This window comes from Colletotrichum siamense, assembly GCF_013390195.1.
Source record: "Colletotrichum siamense strain Cg363 chromosome Unknown KSG_Cg363_contig10, whole genome shotgun sequence".
Taxonomy (NCBI): Eukaryota; Fungi; Ascomycota; class Sordariomycetes; order Glomerellales; family Glomerellaceae; genus Colletotrichum; species Colletotrichum siamense.
The window spans coordinates 3,205,326-3,232,696 of NW_023501023.1; the positions used below are offsets into that span (position 1 = coordinate 3,205,326).

Sequence of the window (27,371 nt, forward strand, 5' to 3'; positions counted from 1 at the left end):
GTGAAGCAACATGAAGTCGGCAATATTTCCTTTTTGGAGAGGCGACGGTCCCTGGGTACAGTCAGCAATAGTCAGACAGGTGAGGCTTTCGGCAAATTTCCCTTTTCGAACTGAAGCGCTTATTCTGCCTAATCCGGCAGCGCAAGTGGCGCAATATGATCCGAGTCAATCTCGGATTCGCTTTTCAATCTAGTAGCAGCTTTGCCGAACTTACTCAGCAGTCGGCAGCGATGTTGCAACTGACGCCAGCTGGAAAAGTTGCCGGCCATTCCAAAGCTGGTAAATCCGACGATGTCTGGCGATGTGTGAAAAGGGTGCGCACGAGGACCTTGAGAACTGGCAATCGAGCCGAGTCATTATCAACTACATGTCACAAGCACGTTTGCGGTGAAAGAGACCTTTTCACAAGCATGACCTTAAGAAACCCAATCATCGTGTCATGTGCGGCTCTTATCGGGTTTTCTCCTTGTGGGAAGACCGGTCGGCTCGATGCCTGATCGAGACATGATTAGAAATCTATGAGCAAAGCCAGACGCAGCCACCGGCTCAATATGCGGGCCCCAGAGATGTTTAAAGTATTCTGGACGGGCACAACCCACGGCCGCGCTGTCGGTAGCCAGTCTGTATTATAGCAGAATTCTCATCTGATAACTCAAAGCTCGAGTCTCCAAGAGAATGCAATTCACGAAGATGCCGGCGCTCTATGTCAGAGCGTCAATTGCCACGGGGGCCGTTATGATGTTATGGGGGTATGCTTCCTTCTTGATAATTGAGAAGAGTTTCAACTGATAAATGCTAGACTTGATACCGGTAGCATCGGCCCAATCACAGCAATGACAACCTTCACCGAGTCGTTTGGCGAGTTCTCGGCAACCGTACACGGAGCCATTGTCTCGACTCTTCTTATAACCGGAACGATCAGTGCCCTGCTTGCCGGCATGCTGGCAGACCAACTCGGCCGAATTGCCATGATTTCTACTGGCGCAGCCGTATTTGGAGTCGGAGCCGCCATCGAGTGTGGCGCTGTACACCTGGCAATGTTCATCGCTGGCCGAGCTATCAAGGGCTTGGGAACAGGATTATTCGTCAGCACCGTTGCCGTCCAGGTCTGCGAGATCACCCCGGCGAAGACGAGAGGATTCTGGGTCGCATTTTCCCAGTTCATGCTCACAGTCGGGCTTGCTTTGGGGTACTTCATGTGCTATGGCACAGGGCGCATTGCTGGGTCATCCGCTTCATGGCGAGTGCCCCTGGCTGTCGAGTCTATCCTTGGCTTTGGCTTTGCTGCGACAACTCTTCTCGTGCCGCCATCTCCCAGGTGGCTGGTGGCAAAGGGACGTGTCGAGAAGGCTCGCCTTGTCGTCTCGCAACTCGGGATCGGTCAGGAAGAGCAGCAAGAGATGCTAGCACAAAAGGGTCAAGTCACTGTCCACTCCCCCAAATTGAGCATGGTTCAAAACATACAAGAGACATTCAAAGACTTCCGCAAGGCCTTCTCTGGGCCGTACCGTTCCCGTACTGCTTTTGGGTGCCTCTTGTTGATTTTCCAGCAAACAAGTGGGATTGACGGAGTGTTGTACTACGCCCCGCTCATGTTCCGACAAGCAGGCATGGCATCCGAAGAAGCAACTTTCCTCGCATCTGGAGTCTCGGCCTTATTGATCATGGTGGTAACTATTCCGGCCACCATCTTCGCTGACAAGTGGGGCCGACGTACTTCGACTCTTGTGGGAGGCATCGGCATCACCATCATCATGTTCTTGATAGGATCGATGTACGCCGCGGACCTGGTCCATTCCGACGGCGGTGCTGGGAGATGGGTCGTCATCATTTCCATCTACATGTTCGCAATCGTCTTCAACATGACTTGGGCGATCTGCATGAAGGCGTTTTTAGTCGAGAGCCTCCCTCGTGAGACAAGATCAAGCGGCGCGGCGTTGGGGCAGTGTTCCAACTGGCTTGCCAACTTTGTCGTGGCACTGACCACGCCGCCATTCCTGGCTGCTTCATCCTACGGTCCCTACTTCTTCTTTGGAGGTTGCACGCTGCTCAGCGTGATCTTCTGCGCCATTTGGATGACTGAGACGAAGAATCAGAGTCTCGAAGCCATCGAAGCTGCTTATCTCCAGCGAAAGCTAGAGAAGACCGGGGGAAAGTCGCAGTGGAGTGTAAATGTTAATGAACAGACGACGGACACTTCGGAGAATTCTAGTGTCATCACTCCTCGCCGAGAGCGGGAGAGCTGGCTGGGTGTGGCGGCGGCAGCGGGACACGTCCATCGCAGCTAGGTTGCCGGCAAAATAAGTTACGAACAAAGAAGAGGCCTTTAAAGCACCTCTGTTGATAATCTGACGGATAGACAAAAAGATTGGGTCACATGGATGGGTATTTAAATAATAGATAGACGGATATGAGATTGCATTCTGCTTTCCCAGCTTCCATATCTCAACATGAGTCTCGGCAGGTGCATAAGTCTTTTTCGACACCACGAAGCCTCGATAATCGATTCCACCAGGGGAAGACTCGCGAAAATTTCACTTTTTCAATATCCCGTCGGCTTGTGAAGTTACCCCATGGGGTTCTCCTGGGATCTTGGAAACCAGTCCCACTTTACAGCGCTGCGCCATCGCCATCAGTTTCTACAGAGCTGCCAATGAATTCCCGGTTCTAATTCATTATGATATCATTCTTCTTATACATCAATACGTGAAACTTATGAAAGGAGACACTTACAGACCGTGAGTCCGTCGGGAAAATTGCCTTGGATTTGACTGGTAAGACCGGACGAACGGCAACCTACAGTCTCACCACCGAAGTAGAAAGGCACAAATCGATCAGTAAATCAAGTGTCATCTCTTTCAATCATACTTGCATGGCGATATTCCGGTCGGATACATATACGGTGCGTGCAGCTCCTCTGTACGATAGGGCTGCCGGATTGTTGCATTGTCGCCCTGAGTGTCAAGAGAAATTCTATTTGAGCTCACCTTCAATCAGACACCTGAGATTCTTCAACATACATATTCTTCAAGATACTCCATTTTGATCATTTGATTCGATTGGAATTCATCATGACACACGACGTTGACGTGCTAGTCGTTGGCGCTGGCATGTCCGGCATTGGCTTAGCCATTCAGCTCATTCGTCAACACAAGACAAGAAGTTTTGAGTTGATCGAGAAGTCAGACAGCGTTGCTGGGACGTGGTGGGTGAACTCATATCCAGGATGTGGATGCGATGTCAGTCAACCCTCGGCCTATAACGGGGTTCATACTCATGGGACAAACAGGTGCCATCTCACTTTTACTCATACTCTTTCGAGTTGAACCCGAACTGGTCTCAGAAATTTGCCTTACAGCCTGAGATTTATCGATATTTCACAGATGTGGCAGACAAGTATGACATCCCGAAACACGTCCGCTTCCGGCAAGTTGTGGAATCTGCCAAATGGGACAGCCCCTCGGGCACGTGGATCGTCACCATACGAGACTTGGAATCATCCCAGATCAGACAACGTCGCTGTAAGGTTCTAGTATCCGCAGTCGGAGCGTTGTCAATCCCGAAGAAGTGTGACATTCCCGGGGCATCTACCTTTCAGGGACGGATGTTCCATACCGCCGAATGGGACCATTCCTTTGACTGGAAAGGCAGAGATGTTGTAGTGATTGGTGGGTATGGTGCATCTGCCGTCTATAAGCACATGCTAATAGTCCTCAGGAAACGGCTGCAGTGCCACGCAAGTCGTTCCTGCGATCAGCGAAGGCAATGAAGCTGCCAAGAAAGTCACCCAGTTCAGTCGCCAATCCCACTGGCTGGCAGAGGGACAGAACCCAAAGTACTCCAACTTGTTTAAGTGGACTATGCAATGGGTGCCTTTTGCAATGCGCGCATATCGTGCGATGCTGTACTTGGAAAAGGAGAAGGGCTTCCAGGGCTTCGACACCGCCTCCGGCGCAGAGATCAGAAAAGGCTGGTCTGAGGAAGCCGCTGCTTACATTCGAACCAACTCTCCGGCAAAATATCGAGATTTCCTGGTCCCGAAGACGGAGATTGGATGCAAACGCAGGGTCAATGACACGGGATATCTCGCCAGCCTGCACCGCGCGAATGTCGACCTGATCTACGATGACCCAATCACTGAGATCACCAAAGATGGTGTTTGCACTTCGTCTGGCCGTCATGTTTCTGCCCATGCTATTGTGCTGGCAACCGGTTTTGATACGCAGAAGGTCCTGTCGCCGATGGAGATCTATGGCAAGGACGGTGTGAGCATCAACGAACACGTAAGTCTATCAATATCTACTTCTACTACCATGATTTAACCCATTGTTAGTGGGACATAGTTAGCGACGGCTCGCCCTCGTCTTACTTCGGTACTTGCCTCTCCGGCTTTCCCAATTTGTTCATCATGATGGGACCAAACACCCTCAGCGGCCATCTCTCTGTCATTTACACTACTGAGTGTCAAATCAACTTCACCATGCGCGCGATAGCACCGATTCTGAAAGCCTTGCACAGCCGTAGGTCTTTGCTCCCTGCAATGGGCAAGCTCACGGATGTCATGGAGGTTACACCCGAGGCCGAGATGCGGGACATCAATGAGACTCAGGACAAGGCTAAGGGTCTTGTGTGGGGGACTGGGTGCACCTCGTGGTTCATTGACCCGAAGACGAACAGAAACACCATCATGTTCCCGGACTGGCAGTACAAGTTCTGGTTTCGAAGCGTCTTTGTTTCGTGGAATGATCTGAGATACACCACATCCGCAGCTGCTACGAAGGAAGAACAAGGCGGTAGACTGGGCTTGGGCTTACTTGTGACTGTTCTGGCCGCCGGATTGGTCGCAGTCGGCGCCTATTTGTTCAACTAATGTCTTTATCAACATAAGGATGCTTCTTCAGAAGGCAGAATAGAATATGGTTGCAGGATATAGTTATCTATCATTAACATCATGATCACCAGTGGTGTCTGAATCTCGGCGTGGACTTGGCTCTGTATCTTGCAGCTTCCGACCTCGGTCTAGGTCAGCTGAAGGACTCGCTCCAGTGCACCCCTCTCACGTTCCTGGTGGCGTGCAGGTGGCAGCCCACTTCTGTCAGGAGAGATACATACAAGAGAAGGGCTAGAAGATGTACAGATCTACCTACCTAATACGGTCGAAAACCAACCGGTCGGAAAGCGATGCCATCTTCAGGTGACTTTCTCTTACTTCATCGGAAAGCGACACCTTCCAAACGAGATGTAGCCGTATGCATGTGGTCAGCGTATTCATTGACTCAGGTACACCGGCCCAGCTCTGGTCAGTCTCGCAACCCCGGTTTGTCTGGCTTCATATGCCGTCAGTGGGTCATAGGATGAGGCGATCGGGTGCCTGACCTGGACTTTGATGGCGCTCTTTCATGTTTTACTGGGGCGTAAGGCGTGCCCACCTGGGCGTGTTTGGTGGGTTTGACTAGCAAGGTCCGCAGTGGGGAGAGCTGGCAGCAGCATAGTTATCAATGTAGAATGCTATGCCGGCAGCGAGTCTTTCAACTGTGATCTGTCCCTCTGTTCTACGTACTCCTGGTACTTGGCTAATTTCTTTCACCTGTGGTAGAGCACGTATCGGTCATAGATCACGGCTTGGAGTTCGTGATCGGGCGGCCCGGTTCAGTGGATGAATACAGGGATTGACTGTATATACAGGGGGCATCATCGCTGGCCATGTGTCCGTGAGCGATGGACATCTCATCTCCACCTGAACTCAGCAGTTCAGCGTCCAATTATGTCCAAGATAACCTCAGTGACCTGTCTACGTCTATTCTCGAGGTCAAAGCACAGGGGCATCATCTTCTTGTCTGAACAGACAAATGATGTCAACTGACACAATCCTCAATGCCTTCAAGGTAGGTTGTGGGTGGAGATGAGCATTCAAGCTGCCAGATGTGGTTAGCAACTAAAGTCAGGCTTAACACAGGCCACCAGCTTATCTCAGTTGCGCGTGGCACTAACCCACGCTTCCCATACCTTCCCACATCCCCACGCTTCTCTTCATTCGGATCTTTTGTCCTCTGTTGACAATCGTACAAGCGAACCAGACGCTGTGTTCTCCGGAGATGTCTTCCTTCGTGACAAGCTTGCCGCGAGAGGCCCGGATAGCCGATCGGAGGCAAGTCTGGTGCATTGCGGCATTTTTCATGTTATCTTAGCTACGGTCTACAAACCGAAAGTCACTGACGGCCACAACGGTTCCCCCCTCATTGAATCCTGGAGTCTCGACATCATGACGAGCTCCGATAACGTCTTTGATATTCATCCTGTACAACCCAGTCAGTAACATCTCCTCTGTCCACCGCCATGTGCCCAAGCACCGCCGAATGTAACACTCGAGCAACCTTGCACCACCGACTCGCGCTCTTGTGCCTGGAACGCGCAGGAGCAGAGTGGTAGAGAACGGCCATGGGCATCCCACCCCCAGACTGTTGATACCACCTTGCGGGACGCACCTAGCACCAACACCGGACCCCCCACACAGGCTCAAGATGGTAGGTCGGAAGGCCGCACGCAATCCGGACTCGAACTATTGGCCCCCGCCCGGGCTGCGCCGTTCCATCCGCCTCGTCCCAACAAGGAAGCTCGCGATACCCTTAGCAGCTCATCATCGATGACCCAACCTTCATCGGCATGCTTCCTCCGCGACGGCAGCTATATCCATGAGAAGAGGGGTCCCAAGCGGAAATTGCTTTCTGCTTGCTCAAGATAACCGCACCTTATTAGAACGCCAAGCCTGCACCTCTGTCGCTTCCCACCTGGCCATTCTCTGTCTTGGCTTGCATCGCCGAGCGACGCCTTGCAACTCTGCACTCTCCCCGCCATGCGACGATGTACGAACGCACCAAGGGTAGCTAGCTGCTTGCCACCAATGGCTCTATCCAATCGACGTGATGTTGGATCCCCAGCATCACGTCTTTTACCGGGGAGATGAGCTAGGTAGCTTCCTCGGCCTCATCTCGACCCTAGCTTCTTGCATGGCGAGTCGCTCACATGGGGCCATTGTCGTCTTTTGCCCAGAGGGGCTCCATACGCGCAGTCTGCTCAGCTCTCCGAGAGAGCATGAGGGTGGCTACTTAACCACCCAGGCTCCTCGCGATGCTGGAGATTGAGCTCTGTTCCGGTAGCTTTGCGCCCCGCGAGTCTCCATCGCCTGTCAGAAAGCCGGCAAGATGCGCATCTCGGCCACCGTCTCAGCTTTCGTCCTCGCCCTCCACCTCGGTGGCGCTGCGGCACTTGTTCCTCGCCAGGAAGCCGGTGCCGACAGTGAGGCGATCGCTTATGTAGCCAAAAGCTTCATCATTGAATATGCTCCAGTGAGTGCCCGCTGCGAGGGCTGCCGCCCTAGGTTGTAGTCCCCAGCTGACACTCACCGTCTTCTAGGGATCCAGTGCGCGTCGTCGTCGCCAGAATGTCGCTTCTACCGACGGTATCACGGTCGTCAAGGAGTTTGCCAGCGATGTGTTCTCCGGCGCCAGCATCGAGACTGAGACGTACACGCTCGACACTCTGGTTGAACTCCCTGACATCCTGAACGTCTGGCCTAATGAGCAGGTCAAGCTTGGACCTGTGGAGCCCCAGGCTGTCGCCGTTGAAGAGGCGCCGGCTTATACTACGCATAACGCCACTGGCGTGACCAAGCTTCATGCCCAGGGTATCTTCGGCAAAGGCGTCAAAGTTGGTGTCGTCGACACCGGTATTTACTATGACCACCCCGCGCTCGGTGGAGGCTTTGGTCCTGGTTTCAAGGTCGCAGCCGGTTACGACTTCGTCGGTGACGGTCTGTATCCACAGAGCGGACCCAAGGCTCCCGATGAAGATCCCAAGGATACTCGTGGGCACGGAACTCACGTTGCTGGTATCATCGCCGGCAAGAATGATCTGTAAGGGCTTCGTCGTACTACCTGATGTGAGCTGAACTAACTGGCTATAGCTGGTCTGGCGTTGCCCCCGAAGCGACGCTTCACGCGTACAAGGTCTTCTCCAACGCAGCCTCTACGGATTCTGCCACTCTAATTGAATCTTTCCTCGCTGCCTACGACGACGGGGTTGATATCATCACCGCCAGTATCGGCGGTACCAACGGATGGTCTAACAACGCTTGGGCCGAGGTTGCTTCCCGTCTCGTCGATGAAGGTGTGGTAGTCACTATCTCTGCTGGCAACAGCGGATCTGCCGGTCCTTTCTATGGCAGCTCTGGCTCATCCGGCAAGAATGTTGTCGCCGTTGCCTCCATCGACACTGAGGTCTTCCCGGCGATCCCCTTCGAGGCCACTTTCGGCGACTCCGACACTCGCCGCATCGGCTACCTCCCAGCTGAGAGCTACTTCCCCAGCACCATCACCGACTGGCCCATCGTTGCTCTCAACACAAACACCGACGACCCCGCTGACGGCTGCGAGCCCTATCCTGAGGGAAGCCCCGACTTGACGGGCAAGATCCCCTTGGTCCGCAGAGGAACATGCACGTTCCAGACCAAGCAAGAGAACCTGGCCGCTCTTGGTGCCAAGTACATTCTGATCTACAACAACGCCTCCCCCATGACTACACCTGGTACTAGCAACACCGACTCTGAGATTGCCCTGATCAGCGCCGATTCTGGCGTCTCTATTATCGAGGCTATCAAGGCCGGAACTAACGTCACTGCTGACTTTTCCAACAACCCCGAAGCCCCTGTTGCCCTGGACTACCCTGCCGGTAACCGCCCTAACACCTTCACCAGCTGGGGTCTTCTCTGGGACAACCAGCTGAAGCCCGACGTCGCCGCTCCCGGAGGTAACATCTTCTCCACCTACCTCGACGGCAGCTACGCTATTCTCAGCGGTACGTCGATGGCTTGTCCCTACGTTGCTGGAGTCGCCGCCCTCTACATCAGCCAACACGGCGGCCGCAGCGTTCAGGGTAAGGGGTTTGCTCGCGCCCTCTCCCGCCGCATCATCTCCAGTGGCTATGCTCTGCCCTGGTCTGACGGTACCGCTACCGACTACGGATACACTGCTCCCCCGGCCCAGGTCGGCAACGGCATGATCGACGCCTGGAAGGTCCTCCACTATGACACCCAGCTTGAGTTCGAGAAGATCCAGCTCAACGACACCCGCTACTTCAGCCGTTACCACGACGTTACCGTCACCAACAACGGCGACTCGGAAATTACCTACAAGTTCTCCGTCCAGCCTAACGCCGGTGTAGATGCCCTTGCCTGGATTCCCGCTTCTGGCGGTCTTCCCGGAACCAAGCGCGTCAAGACTTTCGCCCAACTCTCTCCCAAGACATACACTCCCGACATCAGCCTGCCCCGTGACTTCACCCTGAAGGCCGGCGAGACCAAGACCGTCTCTGTTAACTTCAACAACCCGGACAACCTCGGCTGGAACATCACTGGCCTGCCTCTGTACGGAGGCAAGGTCCTTATCCAGGGCAGCAACGGCGAGCAAGTGTCTGTACCCTACGCCGGCGTTGGAGCTGATCTTCGCAACACCCTCGGTGGTGTACACGAGGCAGGATGGCCCATCTCCGTCTCTACGACTGAGGAGATCGACATCAGCGAGAAGTCTTCGTACACCTTCGACCTCAGCACCGGCGCCCAGGACTTCCCCAAGATCTTCCAGAAGCTCCTCTGGGGATCCCGCCAGGTCCGTTGGGACATCTATGAGGCAGGCTGGACTGAGCGCCAGTGGACTTACCCTCCCGTCGTCGGACAGAACGGCTACATCGGATCGGCAGCTTCCTGGGTTGGCTCTGGCGAGGTTGAGGTGTTCGACCCGGAGCAGTACGACCCCGACGAGACTTTCACCTACCCCATCACTGACATCTACCGCAACACGGCTGCGAGCTACCACGAGCACTGGTGGTTTGGCAAGCTGGGCAACGGTACCCAGATCGCTCCTGGCAACTACACCATCCGTTTTGCAGCGCTCCGGCCATTCGGTAACCCCACGCATGCGGACAACTGGGATGTCTTCAAGACTCCGCAGATCCAGGTTCTGGGGCAGTACTAGCTTAGCGCGGGGCGGGATGTAGGAGGACGTAATCGCGGATACATAGTATGATCTGGTAATAGCATAATGTAAACAGTCTATCCGATTATTCCATGTGTAGCCATGCCCGTAGACAAGCTATCAGAAATATCGGTGACATTGTCCTCGTCCGTGGAATCCCAGCCGACCAATCCGTGGATAGCCATGTGTCACCTCTATGTAGCGTCTGCGAACGTGTCATTTCGCATTGGATCTAGGAACGACACGATGCGCAAGTCGACCTCCAAAATCGCGCATCTCCTGAGGATGGATTGTGATGCATGACGCTACTTCAGCGATCTACGCAATGGAGCAATGATTCGCCTGCTTAGAGCTCAAACATGCATCGCTTCAGCAACGAGGTATCCACTTCGCGAACATGCGCGCATATATCGTACATATTGTTGCCTATAGGTAGTGAGCCCGGAAAGGTCATAACCTGATCTCGGAGCGGGGAGAGGGGTCTCACGGCCCGCGCCGCAGCCATGCGGGATGTAACTCGGGAAGCGAGGGGCCGGAGGTTGAATATGGACTGAAGCATACGTCAGTCAGATCAACCTGGTCTTACATGAATCCGATTCAATGCATGTGAAAACAGAAGAGGGGGACTTTCATTCGGTCCTGGAAATTGGACAGACCATGCAATCAATGATGTTGGAGCAACCATTCCGCATATTATGAGTGTTTAAAAGACACCCATGGGTCCTCGCAAATGATTATCAATCAAGCCCCGAGACGTCTGTTTCATTAAGCTTCATTGGCACCCAGAACCTTTCAATTGCTCGTAGCTCTTTTGCTGTTCTAGCTAAAGAGGACCCATTCACTGCCAAAAATGACGATCGAAGAGCGACCTGACCAGTTCACCAACACCCGCAAAGCCGACTTCAACTCGATCTATAACCAGCCAGATCCAAGAGCATACTTCAAGGCTCTCACTCCACTTCAGTATCAAATCCCACAACAAGCACTTCCGTTCGTGGAGCGAGTCCTCGAGCTCTCTTCGCCTTCGGAAGATGTCCAGCCTCGTAAAGTTCTCGACGTGTGCTGCTCGTACGGAATAAACGCCGCCCTGCTCCGCTACGACCTCACACTCGATGCACTATCAGCCCATCTCGCATCTTCTCCCAGACTGTCTGGTCGGGACCAGATCATCTCCGACAAACGTTTCTTCGCATCCAAGCTTATCCACCCGGAGGTCGACGTTTTAGGTCTCGACATCGCTCCTGAAGCGATTGCCTACGCGGTAAAGACGGGCTTGATGAAAGATGGATGGGCAGAGAATCTCGAGACATCTGACCCATCGCTCTCACTGCGCGAGGGATTAAAGGACGTTGAGGTGGTAGTTTGCACTGGGGGAGTGGGCTATGTTGGCGCAAGCACCTTCTCCCGCATCGCTGACGCGGTTGAAGATTCTTCGAAGCTGTGGATTGTAACGTTCGTGCTCAGAGTCTTCTCGTTTGATGAGATTGCGGACGTCTTGGAGGAGAAACATGGACTTGTCACCGAAAAGATTCCCGGACACCTGTTCCGTCAGAGAAGATTCACAACAAGGGAGGAACAGAGTGCTGCTGTCGCTGACGTGAGAGCAAGAGGCTTGGATACAAAGGGGTTAGAAGAAGATGGATGGTTTTACGCGGAATGCTACGTGACGAGGCCGCGGGATGTTGCGATTCCGAGTTGGTGATGTACAGTGCAAGTTTTGGCACATTTGCACAATGGGATAGGTGGTATGAATGGTGCATGTCAATAGACACTCTCAAGCATGAAAGTTGACTTGATATACACAGGTGCTATGTGCTTTTCTAAAATATGTACTCAACAGTTGGGTAATATGTACCGGGTGAAGGTGTCAAATTGATGAGGCCCAGCCTCTGTACCGCACGTCCTCAACTTACGCTACGATGGCGATGTCGATGCAGCTTTCGTAGGTCTGCTTGTTGGTCTCGGCGTACCAGAACCACTGGATAGCGCACTTGCCACCAACGTTGCAGGAGTCGGCCAGGGTATCGGGGATGGTGACGTTGAAATCGGCTACATCCTGAGTTAGTACAATACGTCACTGCCCGTGAGGATTGATCCGACTTACTGTCAGCAAGGGGGTCGGGGTTCTCGGTCGGCCAGTCGTCCCAGGTGATAAGAGGCTCACCGATGGCGGTGTTTGTCGCGAGGTCAATAACGGAGATGTTCTGAGACAGAGTCAGTACGTCGTGAAGCATCAACTGCTGTGTAGAAACATACGGCGTGACCTGGTCTGTGACCGGCAACAAGGTCAATGTGGAAGGGAATGACCTGTCCAGCAGTGACGTTCATGAGCAGGTCCACGTTATCCTCCCATTGGTATCCACGGCACATGAAGGCGTTGCACTTGTAGTCGGCGTCGGCAACTGCCATGGCGTTCTCGATGGGTCCGGCAAGATCGCTGTCGAGCTTGTTGGTGACTGCAGTACCGCAGAGCTCCTCCTGCTTCGTTCCGGTCTGTCGATCAAAAGTCAGTTCGGAGCCGGTATGATGCGGCGATCGGATCCGGGGCTTACCGTGCGAGGCTCCGGGGTCTGGACGACGCCGTGGCCCCAGACGCCGGTGACCAGAGCCGCAATGATAGCTTGAGTGAACAACATATTGCAAGACTTTTGGGTTTCGGAAAACGTGCCGATGAGTGACGATTGCGTAAAAGCAGAGTGCCGGTTTCCCGTCCCTGGGCAGAAAAAGAGGCGGTTTTAAAGAATCAGATGTACAAACCTCCTAGCGCCCGATTGGGACGTGTTTCGCGGGTAGAGATTAAAGGCGGCAGATGGATCGACAGGAACTGTTCCTCCGCCGTTGTTTAATTCATCGCATACGCGTGCCACCCTCTATTCCCGGTGATTTCTCCACAAATGGCAGGGCAATTGCCGCCAATTGAGCCCCTGATACAATTAACTTGCGGCACCACGGCTTGCGCTGTAAACAACCAAGAAACCCACCATGGCCCCTGGCGGAACCGCAAATTGAAAAGAAAACATGCAGCAATTGGTGGAGTTTTCGACGTTCTGGGACCGATTGACTGGATCTTGAATGCAACAAAGGGAGAGATCAATTCAGATGGAAAAGGGGGATGAAACTAGGATTCCATTTCTTGACGCCAACAAATCAGATTCAGACGAACTGGCCGGGTGGAGGATTGGAGCCCACATAAACATGACACCTGAGTCGACGGCGCACGTTTGCAAACCGAAAGTACTCAGCAGTGAAAACCGAAAACCACCATCATGAAGATGGTAAATGATATCGCCAAAAGTCCAACACCAAATCCACCGATTCCCATGCCACCTTGAACATCACCTTTGATGCAAGACCAGAGGATCGCCACGAGGGCTATGAGCGCTGCAAAAATCGTGGCTAGTAAAGCGACGAAGGCCCGATCAATGTCCTCCTCGATGTAGAAGCCCCAGCCTTCGGGTACGTTATCCGGGTCATTGACGGAGTCGCTCCAGGATAACTTTTGATGGAGCTTTTTCGGCAACATTTGTGCTGCTAAATACCGGGACTCAAAGTGGTCCCCAGGTTTGAGGAACGCGTGCATAAAGTGGTCGGGAGGGAATGGAAACCTCCCAAATTTCGGAGGGCAAGGACTGAATGCATACTTATACCGATGCGCTTCCTCTTTTGATGGAATAGAGTCGACAGTGTACCCGCCAACACGATCTTGCTCGTGCTTGAGAGGGAATACCTGAAGCTAGAAAGCAATTTTAGAAGTCACATGATACTTGTGGGCAGATTTGAGGTTTTACCTTGATGTATTGCATTTTGCTTGCTCTGTAAAAAGGATTTCTCACATTCTTCGACCTGATGTTGCGGCACACCGCGCGAAGCAGACCCATGAAGCTCCTGTCATCCGTAGATGGCCGAAATAGAGGATCCCCGCGATGCCTATTATATGCTGACCTGAGTTTGTTGAATAGATCTTCGTCTGAATGGACAGTCGTGACATCAACGTTTTCCAGAAGAATAACGTATTTGTGACTGTTCACGCAAAGCAACATGTACTTTTTGACACCGTCGGTGGCTGTGAACTGGTCAGTTGAGTCTTGTTTGTCCGCGGTGGTCGGCGCAGAGGAGATTGATCGGTTGTCTCCAGAGTTCGAAGGCTCAGATGCGGTGGGTTCGCTTGCAGAAAGTTCAGGAGTAGAGCTCGTAGTATTAGCCAAATCTGTGGCCGGGAGAACGACAACTTCACCCCCAGATGCCTTTCGAGCAAATTCAACTGCGACGGATTGATGAGACGTTTCAACTTGTATTTTCAGTTTCTCTCCGCATTTCTGCGTCATTGGGAATGTTTAGATTCCTTGTGTCTTAACATGGCAGTAAAGGGGCTAGTTACGCACGCATTTCCAGCAGACTAGGACGTGACCTGGTGCTACCGGTTGGCTGGGCATGAGCATTTGAAAGCATGTACCCAAACTAATGCACCGTCGACTGGCACAAAATTGCCTGGCTGAGACCATGAGCTGGCTTGCTAAGGTAAGTCGACGGGACGGAGGCGATTGTTGCATAACATTCGACACTAGTGCCTCCGGTCAACTTACAATTGTTCACGTAATTACCTTTCTCAAAGAAGACTTACAAGGCTTAGTGTAGACTGTCTTGTGATGCGGCGAGTCATTGAACCCACCCTTTGGGTCCATGTATTTATTGAAAACAGTCTCGTCTCTCTGAAAAATGTGCGGTGCGAGTTTGTTTCCGGCAGCATTGGACTTTGCTAAAGTCTTCGTAAAGGCATGATATCTCCGAATTGGGGACTCAAGACTTGCGGTGATGGCAGCGATTAACACGGAGAGAACAACAAATGAGAACATAGAACTCCCAAAAGTCATCCCAGCTTGTATCATGGAAGCGGAGAGAACCATCGGCGACAGTACTCGGAGCTAGAGACACCCACAGCCACAATAGTCAACACAATTATAATGTAAGGAGTAAGATGTATGGATTTTGAGTCAACCTACAATGGTGACATTCAAATGTTGTAGCCTAATTTGTCTCGAGGATGAGATTCCATTGTGAAGAGATTCTCTAACCCTCTCGTTCGCTTCCCGCTTTCGATGTTCGGAGAGATGACGCAGTGAAACCTGATATTGAAGGTTAATCAAAAGAAGCATCCAGAGACTTCAGCGACGGTAGGTATCTGAGTCTATTCATCAGAATACACCCGTCTCGCTACTTACTTCACAATTATGGTTTTCGATTTTCGTTTCTAGAGATCTTAACTGCATCAAAACCCGAAGCAGTTTCTCAAAGGTTCCGTACCAAGGGCTCCACTCAAATTCATTGACCGAACGCCCTGAAGCTTTGAAGTCAGGCGTGTCCAGCCGGCTGTCGAGTCTGGAAGAACGAAGCGCCTCGACTATGCGATCAAGTTTGATTATGAGCATTGACGTCAATCTTCGGGCTTCCAGACCTCGTCTTTGAGCGAGAAAAACGTCACTCGGACTCTCAACAATCACAGCATTGTTGTAGAGCTAGGCAAAGATTTTCGCATCAGTCATTGCACTTAAGTTTAGCATAGACATGAACAGTTGGGCAGGAGCTCAGGAAGCAATGTCTCTGCCCGTATTGATAGAACATGAGAGGCCCTTACCAGCTGAGTGGTTGCTTGAGAGAATTGCGAATAAACACTCTCCCACTCGGACGCGACTTGTCCGACATGCAAGTTAAGTATTTCAAGACATTTGCTGAGTCTGGTGGTACTCGAATCGGCTGTTGTCAATGATCGAAGATCGGTGTCGAAGACGTGATGGAATATGGATTCTGGACCCGATGCATCGGAAAGCTCATCTAGAAGGATGATAGTAGTAAATGAACCATCGGAATGACATATTATCTGGATGGATAGTTGATAGTCGTCGGGTCTTTGAGTGATGAATTCTGATGCAGGGCTTGCGACAGAACCTGATGTAGGAGCCGTTTTCGGAGATGGATGCTCTAAGTTATGAAGTCTGACAAATACAATATGCATGTCAAGTACGACATTCGCGTCGCCATTCTGATTGAAATAGAGATGGGTTAATGTGTGGCTTCCGCAGCTAGAAAGTTTGTGACTCGCGTAACAAAGACTACAATACTTACAGTCACATCCCAGATTCCTAAGAAGTTCCCCCCTTTGAAATGATTCTGGAAAAGTCGAGATGTGGAAGCAGCGTCCAGTGAAGGCTCATTGGAAATCAAAACTCCAGCCACATTTTGGGTTGGGTTTGAGACGGTGCTATTCACGATGAGCCGACGTTGAAGAAAAGATTTCAATGAAAAGCAGTCTTACATCCGTTTTACGTTGGCACCTGTATCTTTGGATACCCAGTATCCCTTTAGGTAGGTCAGCGCCTATACACCAACCACGTGAGGTTACGACGTATTATCACTGACGCTTGAATCAGCCGCTTCCATTTGCTTCCACGCTGGTGAGGGTTCATTCTCGGAATGTTCGTGAACCGCGCGATCAGATCCCATGGAGCCAGTGTTTATCCTCCCCATAGCGATGCAGTCATCTAGAAAGACTGTAGCGGGTAAGACTCTGTTAGAATAATTCCTAACGGCTATAGGAGATGTGTGTTGCAGCCAGCAGCCGACAGTATGATCTCAAACGATGCGACAATTAAAAGTTTCCTTTGTGATCTAGGAACGAGACGTCTTGGTCACGAAAGCGAAGTTGATCATAATTAAAAAGGCGTACACCGTAGGATGGGTGTATGATTCAGATAATGTATTTAAATACTGATATCTTTATTTCCCAGCACACGCACACGGGCAAGGCTAGGTCAGGCGTGAGGCTCACTTGGCTTTACCAGATGTGAGCAATCATACGGCGAGGCAGATTATGAGGACCACGTCAGCAATCAGCAACTATCCCAAACCAACCAAATTTCAGGGCGCCCAATCGCTTCGACTGCCTACCTCTATGGTGGCCTGTCCACAAAGTTCCAGATAGCCTCACGGACGTTCGCTAATGACGTGTAATGCAAGGAAATATGCGGATAAAATCACTTTCAGAACAAGCCCAGTCGTGGAAGAACAGACTAAACAGGTTCTGTTGAAGATTGTATCCAATGACACAATGACTTGAAGAGTGCGGTACGGCAGGCATTCATTCATGTTCGAGGAATAGTGGTTGCTTACATAACGCTAATGCGGCCATTATCGCACTTTTGTCGTGATGAATAATCTGCTTCGTACCAGCCGATTCTTCCTCGCGCTCTAGCCTAAATTCTCTGGGTTAACGCAGTCCAGAAACCTTGTTACATTGCGCAACGGCCGATCGGCCAGGGCGTGGTGAATAGATGGTGCTTAAGCTGCCTGCCCGCCAGTGCATCATGATGAATAATCCCGTCGTATGCCAGCCAAAGATGGCAGTTCAGATAAGATTGCTACTTTTTCCCCGCATCTGAACACCAACTCGTCAGCGCAGGGCATCAAACCAGCAAAGCATCAATCACGACGACTCTATGCCTGGAAGATCTGGGCAACCGATATGGCTGTTCCTATCCCACCTGAATCTCGGTTCATCCCGAACAACGTCAAAGAACCAGAGTATCTCACGTTCTCGGGTGATCCAGAAGCTCTCATTCATGAAGCGCTAACGCATGTACTCGTCGACACGCCGCCACTGGCTGAATACTCGAACGACCAATGTCGTGGTCTTTTTCGGGGCCCTACATCTCTCGCCTTTTTGCTACTGAAGCTCAGCGCCCAATATCCATCGATGCAAGTGCAAGATCAGTTGCTCAGCCACTGGGCAAGTCTCTATGCATCGGCGAAGCGTCCCGGAGAGAACTCCGCCCCTTGCGGTCTAGCTTGCGAGAGCGTTGCACTCTTGGCTGTTAAGACAATGGTGGACGAGGCCAATGCTCCCGCGTTTTGCAGTGAGCTTGACCGACTCGTTGCTGAAGATCATCCCTTCGAGCTACTGTTTGGCTACGTTGGGCTGCTGTACATGATCCGCGCGGTTGAATCATGGGTAACTAAGTAAAGGTTCCGCAGACGCCGAGATCTTTCAACTGACCTGAAGACAGAGACCTGAAGTCGCATCCTCTCTGACTCTCGTCAAAGCCCGGATGGTGGAGAAGACTCTCGGCGCTGGGCCCGCGTGGGTCTTTCGGGGCAAGCGCTACATCGGCGCCGTGCACGGAGACATTGGCATTTTGACCCAGCTCCTGTTGACAGACCCGAAACTTGCTAGCAACTCGATGATCAAAAGTTCTCTGAGACGACTGCTAAGTCTCCAGCGGGAAGATGGCAACTGGACCACCAAAGATGACGATGATATTCGATACGAAGGTCTTGTTCAATTTTGTCATGGTGCTCCGGGGTTTGTCGACTCTCTATTGCACATCCGCCGCCTATTCCCGGATATGCACGACATCATGAATGAAGCCATTGAACGCGGACAACAGGCAGTATGGAATACGGGCTTGTTACGCAAGGACCCTTGCATTTGCCATGGGATTCTGGGCAATGCAATGTGAGTATCTTATCTTTTTGCCTTGGCATCAAGATTATGCTGACCAAACCAGGGTGCTCCCTCTTGGGCCAAGGAGAAGCCATTTTCTGGCATGGGCCTTGCCGACGACTATTGAAGAGAAGCGACAAGAGGACGACACCTTGTTTGTCCCGGAAAGCCCCCAGAAGATGTCGGCGTGGTTTAAGTACTGGCCTGGCGTGGCTTGGACGTGGTCTCAATACGCAAAAGGGATGCCCGGGGTAATTCTATATTCTGAAGTCTAGTGATAAGCCTTTCCATGCAATTAAACATGACTACACGATTGTATTTGTTCGAAGCGATGACGTTGAACACATAGCGGGATCATTTCGAGGCACCCTTTCTCGACTCAGACGGCCGGAGTGTCTTCGACAGCCGCGTCGTGGTTCTTCTGTTGCGATGGAAGATTGACAATAAGAAGATATAGAACGTCCTGCTACAAGTGTTAGTGATGTGTTATTGGATTCTGCGATCGTTGTGCTGTAGCACTTACCTTTTGGAACAGACTCTTGATTATGTCATCGACAGTTTCAGCTGGCCCAGCCATCTTCTCTTCTTCAGCGGCTTTCTTAAGCCGTTTCTCTTCCACCTTCTTTTCCTTTTCTAAAGCCTTCTCATTCTTTATTCTCGTGCGCTTCTCCTCGTCTCTGATCTTCTTCTCCTCCTTTTTCTTTTTCCTTGACTGTTCTTCTCGTCCCTTCTTTTCAATCTCAGCTGCCTTTTCCACTTCTTTCCGCCTTTTCTTTTCTTCTTTCTGCATGCCCTTCAGTGTGAGCGGCCCAATGAAGATGATCCCATTCTTCTCCGTTGATTCTTTTGACTCGTCAACATCATGCTGCTCTTGTTTCAACTGTGGTTGAACATGTGCCTCCGATTCCGTGGTGCTCTTCGATGTTCCGTTCTCTGCGTCTGCAATCTTAATCTGCTTTTCATCTTCGATCTTGTTCTTGTTTTGTGCTGCATCCAACTCGACATTTTCCTCAGAAACGATCTGTTTTCGCTTGTACTGCCATCGCCCTCCAGTAACCAGGGCGACAATGTCTCCGCTGGCGGCTGGGTGAGTCGGATCAGCGTATCGTGATTTGAACTCAGCTTTAGGTAGCGCCTTGGCTGCCGAGAGTTCTGGATTTTCGTTTATCCATTCGACTTGAGCTCTCTTATCCATGTAATCGTCAAGCCAAATCTCCGCCCGATCAAGGCCATTCTTCTTCTTTTGTCCATCTCTGCCTTGTGCCAGTACAAGTTCGCTAGCTGCGGGGAACAGAAGGGGTGCTGGTTCGGACCAATCGAGGATATGGTCATGGGATCTCAACCGCTCTCCTAGTAGTTTCTTAATGTGGCCCAACTTCTCTTTCTCAGATGAGCTTGCATCCGGAGACACTTTGTCGCCTTTTGAGAATTCAACGGAGGGACTTTCACCAGCTGTCTTACATTCGAAGTCGACAGGCACCTTCCCGGAAACGTCGTCGGGTCTCCAAGTTGCAACGAAACACATAAGACCCCGCGGCCTAAAGAAGTCCGCGTTCATCCGGTCCAGGAACTTGTTGGACTTGAAGCGACTTTGACCTTCCATGACGCCTTCCACGGCGATGCCCAGCAAGATCCCAAAAGCTGTCAGAGCGGGGTCCGGTGTAATGATGTCGGCAAGCCCAGCGAGGTTGATGGCATAAAGGTAGGGATTCGGTATCAAGGACTTGTTGAGGGTGTCGATGAAGTCCAAGAATGCTTCTTCGTCGATACCCGCGGTAGCAAGAACCGGGGCATAGGCTCTTACAAACCCCCGAACTCTTGTCTTAGGTCGTCTTTGTGGCAAGACAACCGGCATCGTGATTCCGCTTTTGGTGTCAATGCCGTCATCAGATTTGAGAGGATGTCTGTTGAGAAATGCAGTAGCTAGGTCGGTCAACTCTTTCACAGGCTTGGAGCCCCCGTCTTTGGTGTTGCCAGTATTGAAGTTGAGTTGTGTCCCAGAACCGACTTTGACCTCGTCAAGATCCCAAATGGCTTCATGCACACATTCGCAGTGGGACTCTTGTCCTAGTTCTGGGGACCTCGAGTGTTCTTGTGAAGCCTCTGGGCGTTTGCGATCTCGTCGATAATGTGCGGCTTCCGACAAGAAGCCAATTCCAGAGGCTGAAGCTCTCGCAATGTCATCGACTATGTCATCTCGTTTGGGGATGGTGCCGCTCGTTCTGACAAATGCTTTGTCGCGCTCGCGAACGAGTTGATCTACAACACCGGAGGTCGCCTTGGACCAGAGCTCCTTTCCATCCTTCAAAAACCCGGAGCTCATCGTGCTTAATGTAATCCAATAGCATAGACGTAGAGAGTTTTCAACGCAAGTTGAAACGTTGAGTCCCAAGAGATCGTCCCCAACGGAAGAGGAGAGGGTCTGAATGATGGTTTTGTCTCGATTGTCTTTGGAAGAGCCGGTAAAGCTCATTCAGTGATGCAAAGGCTCACATGCAACGCATCATACCGATGGATGGTAGAGCATGTATATATAGAGGGGTCGTACTTTCAATCACGCACATCATGGCACATCCAGACTCTCGCACTCGCATCTGCTGCGCAAGCCTTTTGTGGCAAGGGTTCAGCTGTGCTTGGCATGTCAGCAGCCAAGCCGACCATGTAGTTCCGCGGAGAGCGAGATCTTGGCATGCATGTTGGTAACTAGCTCTGCACCTTGAGGAGCAAAGATCCAGCATTTTTTATCTCACTTCGCGGGAGACAAACAAAAAAGGGCTGCTGTCGACCGGGCTATGAAGGGAAGCCCAGAAACACGATGTGGGCCCATAATGCAGCACACAGTAAGGTACGAAAATACGCACTTGATTCAAGGACCTGTTAGTGCGAATTCAAACCCAACACATCGATACATCAGTGTTGAGCATGGGAGATTTGTATCGTATATAAACAGCAACTCACCATGGATTTTCCGGGCAGATATCTCCATCATTAAGGTGTAGAAATGAGCTTCGTTCCCTGTACAACGGGAGTCCAGTGTCAACCCAGGATCGAGTACGCCAATGTCGGCTGACCACAGCATCTCCACTCTCAGTAGCGATCTGCAACAGGGATCATCCGGCGTTGTGGCAGAGTGGTCTAATGCGCAAGACTAGAAATCTTGTTCCTTCGGGAGCGTCTGTTCGAATCAGGCCAACGTCGAATTCCTTTTTGCATCTTTTACGACACAACTAGTGGTAGTCGTGGACATAATGACACTCTGTCCTTTATCCACCATCAAAAAAGCACCCATGTCAAGGTGCCAGAGTGGTTAATGGGCTGCCCTGCTATGAACATCTGACTCCGGTTGGCATTCTAGTTGTCTAGGCAGTGGCTTCGGTCGCGCAGGTTCGAATCCTGTCCTTGACGTCTCATATTTTGCATTTGCTTCTTGTTTGAATTACTGAGCTCTAGTGGGCTCTTGCAATTGAAAGATATTCTAGCGGGGCTAACTGTTTTGGATAAGAGACAAAACCCCCACCGCTTTCAACGCACAAACTGATCAGCGAACGCCGCCCCAAGCCCGACATCCTCATAATGCTTCTTCGCCTTGTCGAGCTTGCTGAAAACATCCTCCACACCGACAGGCACTCCATCTGGGTCAACGTAAATGTACGCTCCCGTTACATGAAACATCGTGACCATTTCCTTTACATCGTCCGGCACTTCGAGCGTGTGAATATCTCCCGGAGGCTCATATGCGTAGCCTCCCTCAGTGGCCCACCATGGATGCTCAAGGTAGTGCCATCTGCCTTTCAAGACTGTTGCATGGACAGCGCCGGCATGACGATGTCTAGAGAGGATACCAGAGCGGCGGACGCGAAGAATGTTGACGAAGTAACCTCCAGAGACGGAAAACAGGAGCGGACGGAACCAGACCCCCGGGGCCTGCGGAACCCAAAGACGTTCGTCACATTCGATGTCAAAAATGCCCGGAATGACCAGATCGTCAGGAACCGCAGGAAGACGAGGACCGCGGTATGGTACGGCGGCTTGATCGGGGCGATCGTCTGCCTTAGGTTCTGTAGCGGTTTGTGTCGTGGCTTCCATGACAGTCGTTCTGAACAACGAGGGTTGAATGACGATATTGAAGAGGTGGAATTAAAAGGCGGAGACGCGATGATCTTGATGTGATGTTGGTGATGTGGTGTCTGGCCGGGAGAAAGCTGCACAGAGGTGGCGTGCTTGAGACAGTGATAAATATCTTGCAAATTATGGTGAGCTAATTTGGCTAACCTAGAAGAAACAGGTCATAATGTAGTGTGTGATAAGACCAGCTTTGGCTACTAGATATCTCGTCGTATGCGTGGCGCTAACGGCGGTGTTTCTCTAAAACGGCGGCAACGGCGGCAGAGTGACGCGATCTTTAGAATTCATCGGGTTTGTTTCGGAGAGCCAGAGGACACTCTTGTCTCATGAGTTGATGCGATCGTTAGAAGCAAAGAAGGCAGATTAGATCGCATTCGTTTCAATAGGTATCATGTAATAGCTAGCTTCCATCCGCGATGCTCAACGATATCCAACCAGTCAACCTTGTCCTGGTCGGGACTCCGCGACCCCGAAGCCCGCAGTCTCCACACTTCATCAAGAACATCAACGCAAGCTTCAACATTCCGAAATCTGCGCAGTTTCACAATCACTCCTAGTCTTTCTCGAATAGTCTCGACGTGTTCTGTGTCCCGCGCTTCCCCGCCAGCAATGAATAGTGGAAAGACAAGGGTGCATTCAGCCAAGCATCCTTCGGGCATTCTACCCACAAGATCGCAGATCTCCTTCACACAGGCCTGGATCTTGGCTCCGAGGACCCCAGAATAGCCACGAACATGTCGCCTGATTGTTCGATACAGGTGTATCAGCGCCGCATGTCGATAGGCCTCTCCTAGTTGAGTCAGAGGCGAGCCTTCATCTCCTGATGGACAGCTCCAACTCCGCAGTTCACTTTCGAGAAGGCGAGCACGATCCGAAAATGATGATCGAGCGAATTCACTGCCATCGCCGCCAGCAGTATCGGGAATAATTACGCCATCTTCTTCCATAGACGCTTGCTTCGCCCCCACGAAGTCGGCGTTTAGAACGCTGGTTTCTGAAATAAGAAATAAAACCCGCGAAGCGAATCCGAAGTAAGGGTCTGCGAGGGAATTGTCCTCGGACAGCCAATAGTCCCCAACTAAAAACGGTCGGCAGTCCATAGAGACACTCATCAACACGTCATGGTAGGCAAAGTTCCGAAGAAGCCATTTACCCTCAGGCGAAGATAGACATACGCCTTCTGCCTCAGGATCCAATCTTCCCCCATAAGGCGTAGTCTTCAAGGCAGCTGCGGCACCAGCGAGATGGTGATACCAAGTATCTGTCGCATCTGATATCGACTCCATTGAGCATAGAACCATGGTCACTGCAAGACACATTTCCGGAGATAGCTCGGAGTCTCTCATCGCTGTGTTAAGCTTGCTCAGGGCAAATCCTCGATGTCGCAAGGCGACATCCTTGAACTCACTTGACCGCAACGCCAAGTGAGAGGAAGCCGAAGCCGCCAGGGCATACATCAGAGGTTGACACTCAAAAGCCATCGGCATGAGAACTAGTGATCGTCAGAGACAACGCTAACCCATAATCAGTAAAGGACACAAACCTGATAGAAAGCAATTGTTCTCTAGATTGGTCGTGAGAAGAAACGCTAGAGTGACTGTGTAATATCGTAACATCGATCGCCTACTTGCAACGAGGTTGGTGGGCTCTGCATTGCCGGAGACAGTAGACACAAGGTCTAGAGGTTTGCATAATTGTGCGATACGAACGATCTCCTTGTGTGAACGGCAGTGACAAATCACAGGAACATCTTCGGTGTCCGTGTTGCTTGGGTCTTTGGAGGGAGAAGAGGAAGGTTTCAGAGGCCGCGGAGTCTCTCTATTGCAAACCAGATTGAGGCGTGAACAGTGCCCACAAATCGGGTACACCTGGTCGCATTTCTTTTTCCTGGATCTCTGAGCATGAATGATCAGGACTTGAACAGCGGAACATTATCATACCTCTGTCGACATGTCACACACCCGCGTCTCTGGCGTGTGTACCCACCTCTCTTGTTCCCATCTCTTGGTTGTGGCATCGCGCGGATGCAGTAGTACAGGGGCAGTGACGGGCGGGCTGATGTTCGTCTCGCGTCGGTGATAAGAGTAAGAAGAAGGATGATCATGAAATTTGGCAGTTCTCGGCGCTATGGGCGGTGGTGATATGGGAGAGGTTGGAGGTGAGGGGGATTGATGAGCGCGTCGTCCTGATAAGGAGGGCGGATAACAGCATTATGCACGGCGCCAACGGCGGGGTGGGGCAGGCAGGAGGCAAATTGGGGGTGCCAAAGTAATCAGGGGTATGCTAACTTTCAACTAGCTAGCAGGCAAAAGCTACGCCATCGAGTTCTTAGTCGAGCACTAGCTAATGTGCCAATTTATTGATAATAGTGATGGTTAAAGCTGATAGCGGTATTCTGCGTTGCGTTATCCGCGATGCTTGGGACAGAACGTGCTTTTCAAGTATTTGTCCCAGCAAAATTGATTTGATTATTTGCGTGCAGTTGTCCGAGTCACATATGGACGACCTCCAGGCGGCAAACTGCGACGAAGCAGAAAAGTTAGAAGGGAAGAAAGATTCACATATGGACGAGCCTCTACGTAAAGATTCAAACAGTAGCATATGGTCAAATACTTAATGACGTCTCGTCAAAAGGATATTCCTGTGACGCCAGGAGACATGGAGGATAGAGAGATTATGTTATTTCAGAGACTCAGCTAACTCGTGCTGCCTTGGTATTGATGCTATACGTAAGCTACGGCCGAGGATGCTGAGATTCAAAGAAGTCCCGGCTGACATCTTCAATTGCACTCTTCAAAATCCTCACCATACGCTGCAACTCCGTCTTAGTGACAATGTATGGCGGTGACATTATCACATGCTCCACATGAACCTCCCCCGTCGTGCCCAGGTTCCCCAGGATATTCAGCCCCAGCGCCAAAGCTCGGTCGACGATCTGGTTGCAAAACTTAGACTCGGGGGAGAAGGAAACTTTCCTTTCCTTGTCTTTCATGAACTCGACGGCCCAAAAGAGGCCACGTCCTCGAATGTCAGCAACCGGCTGGAGATCACCGAGTTCGGTTCTCAAGAGTGTTTCTAGCACTGCTCCCATGTCGGAAACATTTTGGAGCAGGTTTTCGTCTCGAATAATCCGCTGAACTTCGATCGCCGCGGCGCATGCAGCTGGGTGTGCCTACGAAGGCGGGCATGTCAGCCTGTATCCCAGTCGAAACCAGAAACACAAGACACAACGCTTACCTGGAAGGTGTGGCCATGAGCCAGTCCACCTGAACCTGAAGCTAGCGCTTCAAATATCTTTTCACGGAGAAAGACACCTGAAAGGGGAATGAAGCCTCCGCCGAGGGCTTTTCCGACCGTCTGAATGTCTGGGCCCGAGATCCCCTCCTGCTCCCAGGCGTGCATTGTTCCAGTTTTGCCCATGCCGCACATAATCTATGCAGTAACCTTGTGAATCTTCGAATCGCATACCGGTGAAAATATGATGCTTACCTCGTCTAGAATGAGCAAAATATCATACTTGTCACAAATTCCTCGCACAGCCCTAAAATAGCCCGGCACAGCAGGCAGACAACCAAGTGTTGTTCCACTGACAGTTTCTGCGATGAATGCAGCAACGTTCTCGGATCCAACGCGAAGAATTTCGTTCTCCAGTTGATTTGCAAGACGATGCACATAATCGTCGTCAGTTTCTCCAATGCCTTTCAGACGATAGGCGTAGCACGGGTCGACAAAGCTGACGTTGTCAGAAAGCCACTCTCCATACATCGCTCGCCGCGATGAATGCCCAGATACACAAAGAGCACCAATAGTGTTTCCATGATAACTCTGTTTTCGCGCGATAAAGTGTTTTTTCTGGGGTAGTCCCTTCTCGTGCCAGTATTGCGTCGCAAGTTTGATCGCAGCGTCGGTTGCTTCGCTACCGGAATTAACGAAGATGGCTTTCGACAGGCCGCCGGGTCGATTTCTGAGAAGGATCGAGGCCAATTTCTCGGTTGCGTCGCATGTGAATGGTGCCCCGGAGTAAAGGTAGGCTAGTTGACGGATTTGTTGCGCAACTACTTCGGCGATTTCATCGCGTCCGTGACCAAGGCAGGAGACGGCAGGGCCGGCAGAGGCATCGAGAATCTGCCTTCCAGAGTCTAGGAAGAGAGTTACACCCGAAGTTGAGATAACTCTTTCCGGAAGTCCAGAAAAGCTGCGGTGCAAGACGTTGGAGTCAGTAACAAATGGATGAGCCATGTTGCAAGCTTGCTTCGTTGTTGTCGGCAGAGTGTCGTGGCGGTAGAAACAAGTTGATGTAGAACTAAGATGCGAGAGCATCTGTTGGAAACTCAATGACGTCCTGATCGTGATTGTAATTACTTCCAGTTAGTAGGATTGTACGTTTTCTTGGTGGCAATTTGACCTCACCTGGAAATTCCTTATCTAAGCTTAATGCTTGTTCCAAGGACTCAGGCGCGGCCGCCGTTAGCGCCCGCCAATTGCAGCACTTGATTAAATGCTGATGCTTGACTCTGTGGGGTGCATCAAAGCATGCGGAGAGATTGGAGATATGTCGGGTTTTTGGTCTGTCAGCGATAGGGATGGATGAAGATCAATTGGACCCTTGCTAGGATGGGACACGCAAGCCAAGCCGGAGTCATGATCCAAGATGTCTTGATTGCCAGTCACGCAGGATAGATCATGGGTAGTTCCAGCTTTTTGCGGTTCTTGCCATAATTTGC

General features: G+C 51.4%; 9 protein-coding genes across 9 annotated transcripts; 5 read left to right on the forward strand and 4 right to left on the reverse strand.

Moving 5' to 3' along the window:
• Positions 1-690: 690 nt before the first annotated feature.
• On the forward strand, positions 691-2,288 carry HGT1-4 (High-affinity glucose transporter; the record flags this gene model as incomplete). Its single annotated transcript, XM_036646607.1, has 2 exons — positions 691-749; positions 800-2,288. The coding sequence occupies 2 exons, from the start codon at positions 691-693 to the stop codon at positions 2,286-2,288; spliced, it is 1,548 nt and encodes a 515-aa protein (XP_036488328.1).
• Positions 2,289-3,071: 783 nt separating this feature from the next.
• Positions 3,072-4,870, forward strand: CGCS363_v014759 (Baeyer-Villiger monooxygenase; the record flags this gene model as incomplete). Its single annotated transcript, XM_036646608.1, has 4 exons — positions 3,072-3,239; positions 3,290-3,668; positions 3,718-4,283; positions 4,334-4,870. The coding sequence occupies 4 exons, from the start codon at positions 3,072-3,074 to the stop codon at positions 4,868-4,870; spliced, it is 1,650 nt and encodes a 549-aa protein (XP_036488327.1).
• A 2,332-nt stretch (positions 4,871-7,202) lies between these two features.
• vpr-8 (Minor extracellular protease vpr) lies at positions 7,203-10,028 on the forward strand (the record flags this gene model as incomplete). Its single annotated transcript, XM_036646609.1, has 3 exons — positions 7,203-7,346; positions 7,414-7,913; positions 7,964-10,028. 3 exons carry the CDS (start codon positions 7,203-7,205, stop codon positions 10,026-10,028), a joined length of 2,709 nt encoding a protein of 902 aa, XP_036488952.1.
• An 850-nt stretch (positions 10,029-10,878) lies between these two features.
• Positions 10,879-11,730, forward strand: CGCS363_v014761 (uncharacterized protein; the record flags this gene model as incomplete). The annotated part of the gene is made up of 1 exon (XM_036646610.1): positions 10,879-11,730. One exon carries the CDS (start codon positions 10,879-10,881, stop codon positions 11,728-11,730), a length of 852 nt encoding a protein of 283 aa, XP_036488953.1.
• A 207-nt stretch (positions 11,731-11,937) lies between these two features.
• CGCS363_v014762 (uncharacterized protein) lies at positions 11,938-12,664 on the reverse strand (the record flags this gene model as incomplete). The annotated part of the gene is made up of 4 exons (XM_036646611.1): positions 11,938-12,077; positions 12,133-12,232; positions 12,285-12,521; positions 12,581-12,664. 4 exons carry the CDS (start codon positions 12,662-12,664, stop codon positions 11,938-11,940), a joined length of 561 nt encoding a protein of 186 aa, XP_036488950.1.
• Positions 12,665-17,544: 4,880 nt separating this feature from the next.
• On the forward strand, positions 17,545-18,649 carry GCR2 (LanC-like protein GCR2; the record flags this gene model as incomplete). Its single annotated transcript, XM_036646612.1, has 3 exons — positions 17,545-18,030; positions 18,086-18,469; positions 18,587-18,649. The coding sequence occupies 3 exons, from the start codon at positions 17,545-17,547 to the stop codon at positions 18,647-18,649; spliced, it is 933 nt and encodes a 310-aa protein (XP_036488951.1).
• Positions 18,650-18,901: 252 nt separating this feature from the next.
• Positions 18,902-20,845, reverse strand: CGCS363_v014764 (uncharacterized protein; the record flags this gene model as incomplete). The annotated part of the gene is made up of 2 exons (XM_036646613.1): positions 18,902-18,985; positions 19,046-20,845. 2 exons carry the CDS (start codon positions 20,843-20,845, stop codon positions 18,902-18,904), a joined length of 1,884 nt encoding a protein of 627 aa, XP_036488956.1.
• A 1,199-nt stretch (positions 20,846-22,044) lies between these two features.
• CGCS363_v014765 (uncharacterized protein) lies at positions 22,045-22,608 on the reverse strand (the record flags this gene model as incomplete). Its single annotated transcript, XM_036646614.1, has 1 exon — positions 22,045-22,608. The coding sequence occupies one exon, from the start codon at positions 22,606-22,608 to the stop codon at positions 22,045-22,047; it is 564 nt and encodes a 187-aa protein (XP_036488957.1).
• A 2,773-nt stretch (positions 22,609-25,381) lies between these two features.
• Positions 25,382-26,886, reverse strand: CGCS363_v014766 (putative aminotransferase; the record flags this gene model as incomplete). Its single annotated transcript, XM_036646615.1, has 3 exons — positions 25,382-25,819; positions 25,885-26,079; positions 26,137-26,886. 3 exons carry the CDS (start codon positions 26,884-26,886, stop codon positions 25,382-25,384), a joined length of 1,383 nt encoding a protein of 460 aa, XP_036488954.1.
• Positions 26,887-27,371: the final 485 nt, after the last annotated feature.